The 15,915-nt window shown below is 46.3% G+C and overlaps 1 protein-coding gene across 6 annotated transcripts in view; it reads left to right on the top strand.

Moving 5' to 3' along the window:
- The window catches only part of TBL1X (transducin beta like 1 X-linked), a 495,345-nt gene that overhangs the window by 445,925 nt on the left and 33,505 nt on the right, over positions 1-15,915 (top strand). For all 6 annotated transcript variants that reach the window (XM_063955515.1, XM_063955516.1, XM_063955517.1 and 3 more), the window contains 2 exons: positions 11,234-11,483; positions 14,670-14,802. In XM_063955515.1, the coding sequence (XP_063811585.1) occupies positions 11,234-11,483; positions 14,670-14,802 (383 nt within the window). The remainder of the gene's footprint in view (positions 1-11,233; positions 11,484-14,669; positions 14,803-15,915) is intronic.

The following is a 15,915-nucleotide window of genomic DNA, read 5'->3' on the forward strand; positions in this document are numbered from 1 at the left end:
GAGGCAGAGCCTCCCCTGTCATTACTGATTAAAATAATATAAAGAAGATACTTATGACACATAGTATTTGCTTTATATTATCCTAATCATCCGAATCCTGTGTAAAAGTATTTGGGAGGCACCGATTGTGGTGCCTCCCTGTCAGATAGGGAAATGTATGGGGAGCGGGGTCGGCCGCGGGCGGGGCCTAGCAATGGGCATTAAAAGCCCATTGAAAAATCATGGGAAAGCGGCACCATTAGTGGTTTATTATTTCAACCCATGAAAGCACGCCCCTGTCAGTGAGGCCACAGTGATTGGCCAGCAGATCCGTCACTGGATCCGATGTCAATCACTGTTGTGGGCGCGGCGGAGGTGCAGGCGTCGTCAGAGGTGCGGGCGGCGTGGGTGCGGCGGTGCGGGCGGCGTGGGTGCGGCAGTGCAGGCGGCGTGAGTGCGGGCGGCGGTGCAGAGTTTGAGCAGCGGAGCGGTAACCCATTTCAAAAATGGCGCCTCAGCGTCATTTTTTAAATTGAAGATGGCCGCCGCGAGCCAATCACGGCTCGCCGCATCATCGCTCCGCCCCCTCTGGCTGACTTTTATAAGTCAGCGCGAGGGAGCGGCTGTCAGTCCGACGGCGGAGGAGGAGCGGAGAAGAGCTCCTGAAGGCAGAAGACGCCGGAAGTCCTGGATGGGCGTCGGCTATGCAAAAGAGCTTAGCAGCCGCCGCCCACCAGGTGAAGACGCTGGAAGCCCTGGGGAAGGCGGCGGCCATGTAAAAGAGCTTTAAGGCCGCCGCCTCCCAGGTGAAGACGTCAGAGGAAGACGCTGGAAGCCCCCCACAGGTGAAGACGCCTGAAGCCCTGGGGAAGAGGCGGCCATGCAAAAGAGCTTAGAGGCCGCCGCCCCCAGGTGAAGACCCTGTGCAATAAAACTTATTTTTTAAGACTGTGTGGTGTTTTTATTTTAATTTCTCTAACGTCCTAGTGGATGCTGGGGACTCCGTAAGGACCATGGGGAATAGACGGGCTCCGCAGGAGACAGGGCACTTTAAGAAAGAATTTGGATACTGGTGTGCTCTGGCTCCTCCCTCTATGTCCCTCCTCCAGACCTCAGTTTGAATCTGTGCCCGGACGAGCTGGGTGCTACTTAGTGAGCTCTCCTGAGCTTGCTAAAAAGAAAGTATTTAGTTAGGTTTTTTTTATTTTCAGAGAGATCTGCTGGCAACAGGCTCTCTGCTACGTGGGACTAAGGGGAGAGAAGCAGCCCTACTCACCGAAGATAGGTCCTGCTTCTTAGGCTACTGGACACCATTAGCTCCAGAGGGATCGTACACAGGATCGCACCCTTGGTCGTCCGATCCCGAAGCCACGCCGCAGTCCCCCTCGCAGAGCCAGAAGACAGAAGCCGGTGTCTGAAGCAAGAAGACATCGAAATCGGCGGCAGAAGACTCCAGTCTTCATATGAGGTAGCGCACAGCACTGCAGCTGTGCGCCATTGCTCCCACACTAACCCACACACTCCGGTCACTGTAGGGTGCAGGGCGCAGGGGGGGGGCGCCCTGGGCAGCAATTAGGAACCTCTTGGCAAAAAGCAGCAAATATACAGTTGGGCACTGTATATATGCATGAGCCCCCCGCCATTATTTTACACACAAACGTGGGACAGAAGCCCACCGCTGAGGGGGCGGGGCTTCTTCCTCAGCACTCACCAGCGCCATTTTCTCTCCACAGCTCCGCTGAAAGGAAGCTCCCCAGGCTCTCCCCTGCAGAATCACGGTAGAAGAGGGTTAAAAGAGAGGGGGGGCACATAAATTTGGCGCAAAAACAGTATATACAGCAGCTACTGGGTTAACACTAAGTTACTGTGTGATTCCTGGGTCATATAGCGCTGGGGTGTGTGCTGGCATACTCTCTCTCTGTCTCTCCAAAAGGCCTTGTGGGGGAACTGTCTTCAAATAGAGCATCCCCTGTGTGTGTGGTGTGTCGGTACGCTTCTGTCGGCATGTTTGACGAGGAAAGCTATGTGGAAACAGAGCGGGAACAAATGAATGTGGGGTCGCCGCCGACGGCGCCGACACCCGATTGGATGGATATGTTGAAGGTTTTAAATGATAATGTTAATTCCTTGCATAAAAGGTTGGATAAAGCTGAAGCCTTGGGACAGTCAGGGTCTCCTATGTCGCAGAGGCCATCAGGGTCTCAGAAGCGCCCACTATCCCAAATTGTTAACACAGATATCGACACGGATTCTGACTCCAGTGTCGATGGCGATGAGGCAAAGTTACAGCCTAAAATGGCTAAAGCCATCCGTTACATGATTATAGCAATGAAAGATGTGTTGCACATCACAGAGGAAACCCCAGTCCCTGACAAGAGGGTTTATATGTATGGGGAAAAAAGGCAAGAGGTGACCTTTCCCCCTTCACATGAGTTAAATGAGTTCTGTGAAAAGGCTTGGGAATCTCCAGATAGGAAACTGCAGATTTCCAAACGGATGCTTATGGCGTATCCCTTCCCGCCAACGGACAGGCTACGCTGGGAATCCTCCCCTAGGGTGGACAAAGCTCTAACACGCTTATCCAAGAGGATAGCCCTGCCGTCACAGGATACGGCCACCCTAAAGGATGCTGCTGATAGAAAGCAGGAGGGTATCCTGAAGTCCATTTATACACATTCAGGTACCTTACTAAGGCCGGCGATTGTGTCGGCCTGGATGTGTAGTGCGGTAGCATACCTTATCTGAGGAACTTGATACCTTGGATAAGGATACTATATTACTAACCCTGGGGCATATAAAAGACGCTGTCCTATATATGAGAGATGCTCAAAGAGACATTAGCCTACTGGGCTCTAGAATAAATGCAATGTCGATTTCTGCCAGAAGGGTCCTGTGGACTCGGCAATGGAAAGGCGATGCCGACTCAAAAAGGCACATGGAGGTTTTACCTTATAAGGGTGAGGAATTGTTTGGGGACGGTCTCTCGGACCTGGTCTCCACAGCTACGGCTGGAAAGTCAAATTTTTTGCCATATGTTCCCTCACAACCTAAGAAAACACCGTATTACCAAATGCAGTCCTTTCGATCTCAAAAAGGCAAGAAAGTCCAAGGTGCGTCCTTTCTTGCCAGAGGCAGGGGTAGAGGAAAGAAGCTGCACAACACAGCTAGTTCCCAGGAACAGAAGTCCTCCCCGGCTTCCACTAAATTCACTGCATGACGCTGGGGCTCCACAGGCGGAGCTAGGCCTGGTGGGGGCGCGTCTCCGAAATTTCAGCCACAAGTGGGTTCACTCCCAGGTGGATCCCTGGGCTATAGAGATTGTGTCTCAGGGATACAAGCTGGAATTCGAAGAGATGCCCCCTCACCGTTACCTCAAATCGGCCCTGCCAGCTTCCCCTTTAGAGAGGGAAATAGTGTTAGCTGCAATTCACAAATTGTATCTTCAGCAGGTGGTGATAAAGGTTCCCCTCCTTCAACAGGGAAGGGGTTACTATTCGACCATGTTTGTGGTACCGAAACCGGACGGTTCGGTCAGACCCATATTGAATTTAAAATCCCTGAACATATACCTGAAAAGGTTCAAGTTCAAAATGGAATCGCTCAGAGCGGTCATCGCAAGCCTGGAAGGGGGGGATTTTATGGTGTGTCTGGACATAAAGGTTGCATACCTTCATGTCCCCATTTATCCACCTCATCAGGCGTACCTCAGATTTGTGGTACAGGATTGTCATTACCAATTCCAGACGTTGCCGTTTGGTCTCTCCACGGCACCGAGAATATTTACCAAGGTAATGGCGGAAAAGATGGTGCTCCTGCGAAAGCAAGGGGTCACAATTATCCCATACTTGGACGATCTCCTCATAAAGGCGAGGTCCAGAGAGCAGTTGCTGATCAGCGTAGCACGCTCTCGGGAAGTGTTACAACAGCACGGCTGGATTCTGAATATTCCAAAGTCGCAGCTGATTCCTACGACGCGTCTGCCCTTCCTGGGCATGATTCTGGACACAGACAAGAAGAAGGTTTTTCTCCTGACAGAGAAGGCTCAGGAACTCATGACACTGGTCAGAGACCTCTTAAAACCAAAACAGGTGTCGGTGCATCACTGAACGCGAGTCCTGGGAAAGATGGTGGCATCGTACGAGGCCATTCCCTTTGGCAGGTTCCATGCGAGGACCTTTCAATGGGATCTGTTGGACAAGTGGTCCGGATCACATCTACAGATGCATCGGCTGATCACCCTATCCCCCAGGGCCAGGGTGTCTCTGCTGTGGTGGCTGCAGAGTGCTCACCTTCTCGAAGGCCGCAGATTCGACATTCAGGACTGGGTCCTGGTGACCACGGACGCAAGCCTCCGAGGGTGGGGGGCAGTCACACAGGGAAGAAATTTCCAAGGGGTGTGGTCAAGTCAGGAGACTTGCCTTCACATCAATATCCTGGAACTAAGGGCCATATACAACGCCCTAAGTCAAGCGGAGAACCTGCTTCGCGACCAATCTGTGCTGATCCAGTCAGACAACATCACCGCAGTGGCTCATGTAAACCGCCAAGGCGGCACAAGGAGCAGGGTGGCGATGGCGGAAGCCACCAGAATTCTTCGCTGGGCGGAGAATCACGTAAGAGCACTGTCAGCAGTGCTCATTCCGGGAGTGGACAACTGGGAAGCAGACTTCCTCAGCAGGCACGACCTCCACCCGGGAGAGTGGGGACTTCATCAAGAAGTCTTCGCGCAGATTGCAGGTCGGTGGGAACTGCCACAGGTGGACATGATGGCATCCCGCCTCAACAAAAAGCTACAGAGGTATTGCGCCAGGTCAAGAGACCCTCAGGCGATAGCTGTAGACGCACTGGTGACACCGTGGGTGTTCCAGTCGGTTTATGTTTTTCCTCCTCTTCCTCTCATACCCAAGGTGCTGAGAATCATAAGAAAAAGAGGAGTGAGGACAATACTCGTTGTTCCGGATTGGCCAAGAAGGACTTGGTATCCAGAGCTGCAAAAAATGCTCACAGAGGACCCATGGCCTCTGCCTCTAAGACAGGACCTGTTTCAACAGGGACCCTGTCTGTTCCAAGACTTACCGCGGCTGCGTTTGACGGCATGGCGGTTGAACGCCGGATCCTAGCAGAAAAAGGCATTCCGGATGAGGTTATTCCTACGCTGATAAAGGCTAGGAAGGACGTGACGGCTAAACATTATCACCGTATATGGCGAAAATATGTTGCTTGGTGTGAGGCCAGGAAGGCCCCTACGGAGGAATTCCAGCTGGGCCGATTCCTTCACTTCCTACAGTCGGGAGTGACTTTGGGCCTAAAATTGGGTTCCATTAAGGTCCAGATTTCGGCCCTATCCATTTTCTTTCAAAAGGAACTGGCTTTTCTTCCTGAAGTCCAGACTTTTGTAAAGGGAGTGCTGCATATTCAGCCTCCTTTTGTGCCTCCAGTGGCACCTTGGGATCTTAACGTGGTGTTGAGTTTCCTGAAGTCACACTGGTTTGAGCCACTCAAAACCGTGGAGTTAAAATTTCTCACCTGGAAGGTGGTCATGCTATTAGCCTTGGCTTCAGCTAGGCGTGTGTCAGAATTAGCGGCTCTGTCACATAAAAGCCCCTATCTGGTTTTCCATATGGAACAGGGCAGAATTGCGTACCCGTCCACAATTTCTGCCGAAGGTGGTGTCATCCTTTCATATGAACCAACCTATTGTGGTGCCTGTGGCTACTCGTGACTTGGAGGATTTCGAGTTACTAGATGTGGTCAGGGCTTTGAAGGTTTATGTAGCCAGAACGGCTAGAGTCAGGAAAACTGAGTCGCTATTTATCCTGTATGCACCCAACAAGCTGGGTGCTCCTGCTTCAAAGCAAACTATTGCTCGCTGGATCTGTAACACGATTCAGCAGGCTCATTCTACGGCTGGATTGCCGTTTCCAAAATCAGTAAAAGCCCACTCCACAAGGAAGGTGGGCTCTTCTTGGGCGGCTGCCCGAGGGGTCTCTGCATTACAGCTTTGCCGAGCGGCTACTTGGTCGGGTTCAAACACTTTTGCAAAGTACTACAAGTTTGATACCCTGGCTGAGGAGGACCTTGTGTTTGCTCATTCGGTGCTGCAGAGTCATCCGCACTCTCCCGCCCGTTTGGGAGCTTTGGTATAATCCCCATGGTCCTTACGGAGTCCCCAGCATCCACTAGGACGTTAGAGAAAATAAGATTTTACTTACCGGTAAATCTATTTCTCGTAGTCCGTAGTGGATGCTGGGCGCCCGTCCCAAGTGCGGACTTCTTCTGTAATACTTGTATATAGTTATTGCTTAAATAAGGGTTATGTTTGGTTGCATCAGGGTTGATCTGATGCTCCGTTGTTGTTCATACTGTTAACTGGGTAAGTTTATCACAAGTTATACGGTGTGATTGGTGTGACTGGTATGAGTCTTGCCCTGGATTCCAAAATCCTTTCCTCGTACTGTCAGCTCTTCCGGGCACAGTTTCTTTAACTGAGGTCTGGAGGAGGGAGGAGCCAGAGCACACCAGTATCCAAATTCTTTCTTAAAGTGCCCTGTCTCCTGCGGAGCCTATCTATTCCCCATGGTCCTTACGGAGTCCCCAGCATCCACTACGGACTACGAGAAATAGATTTACCGGTAAGTAAAATCTTATTATTTTCTTTACAGGTGGGCAACAGGTGCCAGCAGGCCATTTATGTCCGGGCATGCTGGCACTTGTGGTTCTCCAAGTGCCAGCATGCTGGGGCAGGCTTGCTGGTACCTGTAGGCCACCTGTAAAGAACAATATTACTATTCTTTACAGGTGGACTACAGGTGCCAGCGGGCCCATTATGTCCGGGCATGCTGGCACTTGTGGTTCTCCAAGTGCCAGCATGCTGGGGCAGGCTTGCTGGGATCTGTAGGCCACCTGTAAAGAACAAGCCCAGTGCTGGTTATTGCTCGGGAGGGGGACCCCATGTTTATTTTTTGGGGTCCCCACTTCCGAGGAATTCCAGCCCTGGGCTGACTAGTTGGGGGGGGGGGGTAGATTAATGCTATGGCAGGGGGACCCCATACCGAGTGTCTCCCCTGCTATGGCATTACCCCTCCCTGGCTGGTTCTGCCTGGTGCTGGTTTTACGATTGGGGGGGGAGGGGGCTACGTGTTAGCTGCTTGTGCCTCCCCAGCCACTGACTTCACCGCACGCCACTGTTGAACACACACCACCCAAATCTAACTCTCTCTGCACATGTTATATCTGCCTCCCCTGCAGTGCACATGGGGGGTAATTCAGACCTTATCGTAGCAGCAAATTTGTTAGCAGTTGGGGAAAACCATGTGCACTGCAGGGGGGAGAGGGGGGGGGGGGGGGTACAGATATAACATGTGCAGAGAGAGTTAGATTTGGGTGTGGTGTGTTCAATCTGAAATCTAAATTGCAGTGTAAAAATAAAGCAGGCAGTATTTACTCTGCACAGAGACAAAATAACCCACCCAAATCTAACTCTCTGCACATGTTATATGTGCCACACCTGCAGTGCACATGGTTTTGCCCAACTGTTACCAAATTTGCTGCTACCAAATTTGGTCTGAGCTGCATCGCGCTGCTGTGTAGGCACCCTTAAGGTGTTTACACACAGTGAGATCCTTGCTATGGGCGATTTTGATTATGCCATTTCCCTTGAACTCCCCCAGAGCACAGGTAGCACAGATAGCACAGATATTTTGACTATCTGTGCTTGAGATTTTGTCTATGTACGATTTTGACTAAGTGCCAATTTTGACTATACTTTGTACTAGATTGTACACTAGATAGTCAAGATCGACTTGCCTGCACAGTCATTCTAGCCTTACGATACCGACCCCACGGGAGCGCGCATCTGTATCGAATCTGTATCGCAAGCACACCTTGAGATGTGCACTAACATTTCATAAGATTTTGACTATAAAGTCAAAATCTTACAGATTTATCTCACCGTGTGTACACACCTTTAGTTACACAAGGCATCTAGGGCCATATGACCCAAGGTTAGGTGTATGAGGTCTGTACCTTAATTCCTTTATTTCTTCAAAATGAAGCTATAGACTAGACTCTTTTCAAGGAACATCTTTGGCTGTGGATTCAGTAACATAGAGAATAAAAGTCCTCACAAGTTTTATAGTTGCTATATAGAATATGACTGGCAGTTGTAGGTCCACCTAATATACAGTAGCCTGGATGTGTCAGTGTATAATGCTGATACACTATGGGTGGAACAAGATCCAGACAATACAAAATGGTACATGTAAAATAGTATTGATCCCCCATAACCACCTAGGATGTACTTTCTCTGACATGGTGGCATCTGATGTGAGCAGTCAGAAAAGCCTTCTGTGCGGCTGCTAATATAACTTCCATCAGCTTCCAATCTCAGAGGGACCTCTCAGTCCCCCTGCATCCTGGTTACTGATTCCTCCCGGGATGGTTTAACAGAGGAGGGGGCCCATGTGCAAACTCAACCATTGTGCCACAGTCTACTGCACATGCGCAGGTCTCCGGAAACATGGCGCCCGCCATGTTCTGGAGACTACTGCGCATGCATTTGGCCACTTTGAGGGTGAGTTTTGCGCAGCAGCAGTGCCCGACGTGAGACTCTGTACTGTACATATTGCCTGCCGTGCAGCGATCACTGCTTATCTGGTAGCCTAGTGGCACCAATCCCCCCCCCCCCCAAAAAAAAAAAAACACAAAAAAAAACCCAGCTCTTACCTTCCCTGTTCACACCTTAGCTTGGGCTGCAGGAGCAGCATGCTGCCCTTATTTCACCACCATAGCACATCTTATCTGATACTTCTAATTACCAGCATAAAATTAGTTATAATATATAGTTATCAGGAGAATACTGGTTTCAATTTTAGATTGGAATGCAAATTTTAAAGCATTGTCTTTTTAAGGAGTTAAAATAGAATTTAACCTCTAGTAGCATATGTGATCTAATGTGTCAGAGACAAACGTGGAAGAGTCCTTTCCATACGGTTTAAAAACTTCATAGAAATGGTTAAAGATGATACAGATCTTACTGAGACAGTAATGCACATGTATTTCCCTATATTCATTAGAATTTATCAAAATATTTTTGATGATAGAGTGCTTCTATAGGAAAGCTAAATACACTGCTAAAAAAAATAAAGGGAACACTAAAATAACACATCCTAGATCTGAATGAATGAATGAAATATTCTTATTAAATACTTTGTTCTTTACAAATGTGCTGACAACAAAATCACACACAAATTATCAATAGAAATCAAATTTATTAACCCATGGAGGTCTGGATTTGGAGTCACACTCAAAATTAAAGTGGAAAAACACATTACAGGCTGATCCAACTTTGATGTAATGTCTTTAAAACAAGTCAAAATGAGGCTCAGTAGTGTGTGTGGCCTCTAGGTGCCTGTATGACCTCCCTACAACGCCTGGTCATGCTCCTGATGAGGTGGCAGATGGCCTCCTGAGGGATCTCCTCCCAGACCTGGACTAAAGCATCCGCCAACTCCTGGACAGTCTGTAGTGCAACGTGGCGTTGGTGGATGGAGCGAGACATGATGTCCCAGATGTGCTCAATTGGATTCAGGTCTGGGGAACGGGCGGGTCAGTCCATAGCATCAATGCCTTCGTCTTGCAGGAACTGCTGACACACTCCAGCCACATGAGGTCTAGCATTGTCTTGCATTAGGAGGAACCCAGGGCCAACCGCACCAGCATATGGTCTCACAAGGGGTCTGAGGATCTCATCTCAGTACCTAATGGCAGTCAGGCTACCTCTGGCGAGCACATGGAGGGCTGTGCGGCCCCCCAAAGAAATGCCACCCCACACCATTACTGACCCACTGCCAGACCGGTCATGCTGGAGGATGTTGCAGGCAGCAGAACGTTCTCCTTGGCGTCTCCAGACTCTGTCACATGTGCTCAGTGAGAACCTGCTTTCATCTGTGAAGAGCACAGGGTGCCAGTGGCGAATTTGCCAATCTTGGTGTTCTCTGGCAAATGCCAAAAGTCCTGCACGGTGTTGGGCTGTAAGCACAACCCCCACCTGTGGACTTCGGTCCCTCATACCACCCTCATGGAGTCTGTTTCTGATCGTTTCAGTAGACACATGCACATTTGTGGCTTGCTGGAGGTCATTTTGCAGGGCTCTGGCAGTGCTCCTCCTGTTCCTCCTTGCACAAAGGCGGAGGTAGCAGTCCTGCTGCTGGGTTGTTGCCCTCCTACGGCCTTCTCTACGTCTCCTGATGTACTGGCCTGTCTCCTGGTAGCGCCTCCATGCTCTGGACACTACGCTGACAGACATAGCAAACCTTCTTGCCACAGCTCGCAATGATGTGCCATCCTGGATGAGCTGCACTACCTGAGCCACTTGTGTGGGTTGTAGACTCCGTCTCATGCTACCACTAGAGTGAAAGCACCACCAGCTTTCAAAAGTGACCAAAACATCAGCCAGAAAGCATAGGAGCTGAGAAGTGGTCTGTGGTCACCACCTGCAGAACAACTCCTTTATTGGGGGTGTCTTGCTAATTGCCTATAATTTCCACCTGCTGTCTATTCCATTTGCACAACAGCATGTGAAATTGATTGTCAATCAGTGTTGCTTCCTAAGTGGACAGTTTGATTTCACAGAAGTGTGATTGACTTGGAGTTACATTGTGTTGTTTAAGTGTTCCCTTTATTTTTTTGAGCAGTGTAGTTTGGTTCAATGAAAGGTTAACAGCTTGGATGATACACAGGGGCCTTAATGGGTAAAACGTAATTTGTGCTGGAACTTTCTTGTACATTGCGCTTATTTGTCAATTACGCCTCAATGATGTTTTTGGAAGCGAATAGATATTTTAAAACAATAATTGCAGAGAAAGGAACGTTATTTTGGGATTTCCATGTATAATAAACATTGTGCAATCTGGGTACCTGTGGAAAAATAATATTTTCGATGATTTCTGCAGTACCAGACATGGATTGCAGTATTGGTCAACTGAAGAATCGGGGTAGAGTAATAACATCATATAATAATATAATAATTGTTGCCTAAATTGCTTAAAGAATTTATTTAACACGTTTCAGGGTTATAATAAGTCTTCAGCCACATAGTAGACTTGCTTTTTAAATTTGTCGGACTTTTTTTAAATTCAGTATATATTGACTTTTTTCATTTATTGTGTCATTTTATCTCTGTTGTGAGCAGCAGCACTTGAGTCAGAATATATTTTTCAGAATCAAAACGTAATATATACAACTCTTTGTCTAGGACGGCACAGTGTTCGATGGTCGGCCGATAGAATCGTTATCTCTGATTGATGCTGTGATGCCAGATGTTGTACAGACCAGGCAACAAGCCTTTAGAGAGAAGTTGGCTCAGCAACAGGCAGCTTCAGCAGTATCTGCACCAAGTGCAGCACCTGTCGTCACTGCACCAGCTGTTCCTGCATCACAACAGAACACACCAAAGAATGGAGCAGCCACTGTGAACGGTGAAGAAAATGGGGCACACGCAATAAGTAAGTAAACGCAGAGTCCAGGTAATAAGGATATATTGAATTATAAACTATCATTCTGCCAACATTAACTGGCTGGACTTATCAATGGGGATCCCGTTAAGACCGATGTCAGGCATTACAGCTTGGAACGTTGTGAATTCAATAAGTACTATTTGGGATTGTAAGTTGAAAGCTACAGTAATCACAGTTTATTTGAAGAGGAAAACAGTTTAGGGTTAAAAATATGTAATTGCCTCTAGTTCTGTTTTAAGGTGCTTTTTGTCTTTTCCAAAGCATAAATAAAGTCAAACTTACCTTACTCTAGGGTCAGTTAACTAACTAACTAACTAACTAAAAAAAAAATCAGTGTCGTCATATTGTATTTTAGACCCTCTACCTTTCTATAACGTACTTCCTTAATTCTGTTTTGTACTGGGTGTTTATATGTAAAGCTGGGCATTACATGGTCAGATACAATGCCTGTCAGACAGCCGGTAATGCAGAATATATCTCACTGTGGGGCAGATGTATTAAGCTTGGAGAAGTGATAAAGCAGTGATAAGTGGAAGGTGATAACGCACCAGCCAATCAGCTCCCAACAGTTAATTTACATATTGGAGCTGATTGGCTGGTGCGTTATCCCCTTCCACTTATCACTGCTTTATCACTTCTCCAGGCTTAATACATCTGCCCCTGTATTCTGTATCTCACAGTGCATGGTCACACGAGATCTCTGTTCCTTGCCTGGGGTGGAAACATTTTCCCGTTCCCCCTCTGTGAATGGGAAATGTCTGTTGGTTGGCCAACTTGCAACTCCAAATATACTGCAACAGTCAGACGTGCTGGATGATCCGACATATTCTACCAATCAATATTTTTAGATCAGTCACGCTTAAACATTGTACAATGATCTGACCGATCCACTTAATTGGATAGTGTATGCTCAGAATTAGACACAGTTTTATGCTTGGACTCTGTACATAGGGCTCGTGACAACCTCCCTTTGCTATCTATCATAACTTCCAAAATCTTACCTGGCTATAGCCTGACTGACGTTAGAACTGCAATATCTATAGACTGTACTTGCCTAATGTTTTATGGTGCCCCCAGGGAGGGAAAGGTCAAGCTGGGAGATGCAGAGGACTAGATGTTGCAAATTGCATTACTGTCTGGTCCTCTCGCAACTCTCAGCATGACACAGCAGGGGCGTGGAGGTGTCGGGCTGGGATGACGCATCCACAACGAATCAGTGGGCAGGATCAGAGATATTCACAGACAGTAAATCATGCACTTGGGTCTCAAAAATCCTAAAGCTAAATATAGTATTAATGGCACTATACTGGAAACTACTGAGGAAGAAAGGGATCTAGGAGTCACTATTTCAGATGACTTAAAGGCAGGTAAGCAATGTAACAAGGCAATGAGGAAAGCTAGTCAGATGCTTGGCTGCATTGGGAGAGGAATCAGCAGCAGAAAGAAAGAAGTAATAATGCCACTGTATAGGTCATTGGTACGGCCTCATCTAGAATACTGTATTCAGTTCTGGAGGCCATATCTTCAAAAGGATATTAATACATTAGAAACTGTACAAAGGAGGGCAACTAAAATGGTGCATGGCCTACATCACAAAACATACCCAGAAAGACTAAGAAATCTCAATATGTATAGTTTGGAGCAGAGAAGGGAAAGGGGGGACATGATAGAAAATTTCAAATATATCAAGGGTTTTAACAAAGTCCAGGATGGAAACATTCTCCAAATGAAGAGAAGCAATAGGACACGAGGACATGCACTGAGGCTGGAGGGGGGGAGGTTCAGGGGAAATTTGCGGAAAAATTATTTCACAGAAAGGGTAGTGGACAAGTGGAATAGCCTCCCATCAGAGGTGGTAGAGGCTAAGACAGTAGAGCAATTTAAACGTGCATGGGATAGACATAAGGATATCCTTACAAAGAAATAAGGATCAAATAAGGTAAGAGATAAAAATAATGTAAAAAAAAAAAAAAGGGGCAGACTAGATGGGCCAAGTGGTTCTTATCTGCCGACAAATTCTATGTTTCTATGTTTCTAGTATGCTGTAGACCAGCGGTCTTCAACCTGTGGCCTTCCAGCTGTTGTGGAACTACACATCCCAGCATGCCCTGCTCAGTTTTAGCATGCCTTAATAGCAGAACTGTGGCAAGGCATGCTGGGATGTGCAGTTCCACAGTAGCTGGAGGGCTGCAGGTTGAAGACCCATGCTGTAGACCAGGTCTGGCCAAACCGGTCCTCGAGATCTACCAACAGTTCATGTTTTCAAGGCCTCCTGGAGATCTGTAGAATTGTCAGTTAGGAATGAATGCAGCACATCTTAATTAGTAATGACTACACCTGTGCACCAGTTAGGTGGTCTGTCTGGAAAATGTGAACTGTTGGTAGATCTTGAGGACTGGTTTGGCCAGCCCTGCTGTAGACTATGGCCCCTGTTGTATTGTTAGAGGATTACCTCCACATTTCAATAAGATTGAGAGGAGTTTGGAGGACATCATCGGACAGGAAAAAACAGTGTCTCTGTTATTGTTTAGCTTAGTAACATCATAGTTAGGTAGTTACCGTGGTCAAACGCACATCAGGAGGTAAATACCGAAGGAAAATATAAATCATGTTCCTTTAACAACTTGCCTATAGTTTCTATACCATTTTTTAATTAATTTAAAGCTTAATTAGAAAATGATGCCAGCAGCAGTTTATTATAATTGCAATAATTCAGATCTTTGTGAACTATCTCTTTTCACAGGCTATGACAGTTGAATAGGATCTAGTCTTTTTTATAATTATCTTTTTTAATATGTGTTTAGTCAGTGTACTTTTTATTGGAGCAAATACTTTCAGTACTGTAGTGTTTCTTCAGACCAGATTGGGCATGCATTGTCGTTTAATCATCATAATCTTAAGTATTTCTGGTCTTTATAGAATTGGTTTATAAATGTAATTACATTGTCAACTTTCTCGCTAAAGATTTCACAAAGCTTGCTGAATATAAAATGATGCTTATCAGAGAAATTATTTAAAGTTCAACATTTCAATCTTCCTTTAGTACTTGTATTATATTAAAGCTGGATATGTGGCAGGCTTACAAATCATTTGCCTTTACCGGCGGTTGACAGTAAAATTCAATAACCATTGTGTGATATTTGACTTATAACAAGATTATGATGTGCTTTGCAGATAACCATGCAGAACCAATGGAAATTGATGGTGATGTGGAAATTCCACCCAACAAAGCCACGGTACTTCGTGGGCACGAGTCCGAAGTATTCATTTGTGCCTGGAATCCAGTCAGTGACCTCCTAGCTTCCGGGTAAGTGAGATATTGCTATTGGTTCTCCTGGCTGTGGCATCGGAGAAGGGAAGTTTCTGCTGAAATGAATTGTTGTTTCTATACTATATGTAGTATTCAGCAAATGGTAATATCATTTTCCTTAGAGTAAATTTATTTTTCAAAGCATAAAAGGATGGGATAAAAAAAAACATACATTTTATATGTAAAGCAAAGATTATATAACATGCTAATTAAAGTTACAGAATAGAGAGAGGAAGGTATAGTTTCCAACATTACAGAAAACAAGCTAATATATGTACAGTAATTCATAAAAATGTAGAAAGTGAAATGAATGAAAGTTCTATGTACACAGCAAATGTAAAAAGTCAGATTTAAGTGAAATACAATCCATGGAGCATGGTTTGTTTATGCATGAAGTAATCACTGGCCTGGAGGCATCAAAGACCTTGTCAAAGAGATGTTGCATGACACCAATGAAAATGGATTATATAAAGAGGTTTCTATGTTTTCCGTCATAGTAGGTAGGGATTATCAATCCCAATAGATGATGTCCCAATTGTAAAGCGCAACGGAATTTGCTGCGCTATATAAGAAACAGTTAATAAATAATGTTAGCCAGGGTCTGAAAGAGGTCGGTGACCAGCTGCGTGACCCTAGCCTGTATTTAGGAGACCTTGGGACATGCACACATACTGTAACATGTACAACAGGAGAACCAAAACAGTTCCATGCACATCAGTAATCCTAATTGAACCATGATGTAGACCTTTATATTCTTAATATATCAAGTGTGTAATTAAAACTCACACAAGAGGTGATTACAGATACATTGTATTCTCTGCTTTACAGCAGTCACTGACAGAGGACCCAGGATTATTTTTAAAGATTATTTAAAACAATTTCAAGTGACAAACTGCTCAGCAGATACAAATAGCACCCAAAGGAAAATCCTCCATCCAAAACACTGCAGCAAGCGTGAGCCCACGCTGCCATGTTATTTGGGCCAAGTACATTTAATGGTGCACGCCCACTTCCTGGTTCTTGTAACTGCCTCGTAGGGAGCTGTACATATGTTTGTGGTGTACAGGTACATATCCATAACTATTACATGCAACAATAGGTGTATTACTG

Source organism: Pseudophryne corroboree, chromosome 2 (genome assembly GCF_028390025.1).
Source record: "Pseudophryne corroboree isolate aPseCor3 chromosome 2, aPseCor3.hap2, whole genome shotgun sequence".
In the NCBI taxonomy this organism is placed as follows: domain Eukaryota; kingdom Metazoa; phylum Chordata; class Amphibia; order Anura; family Myobatrachidae; genus Pseudophryne; species Pseudophryne corroboree.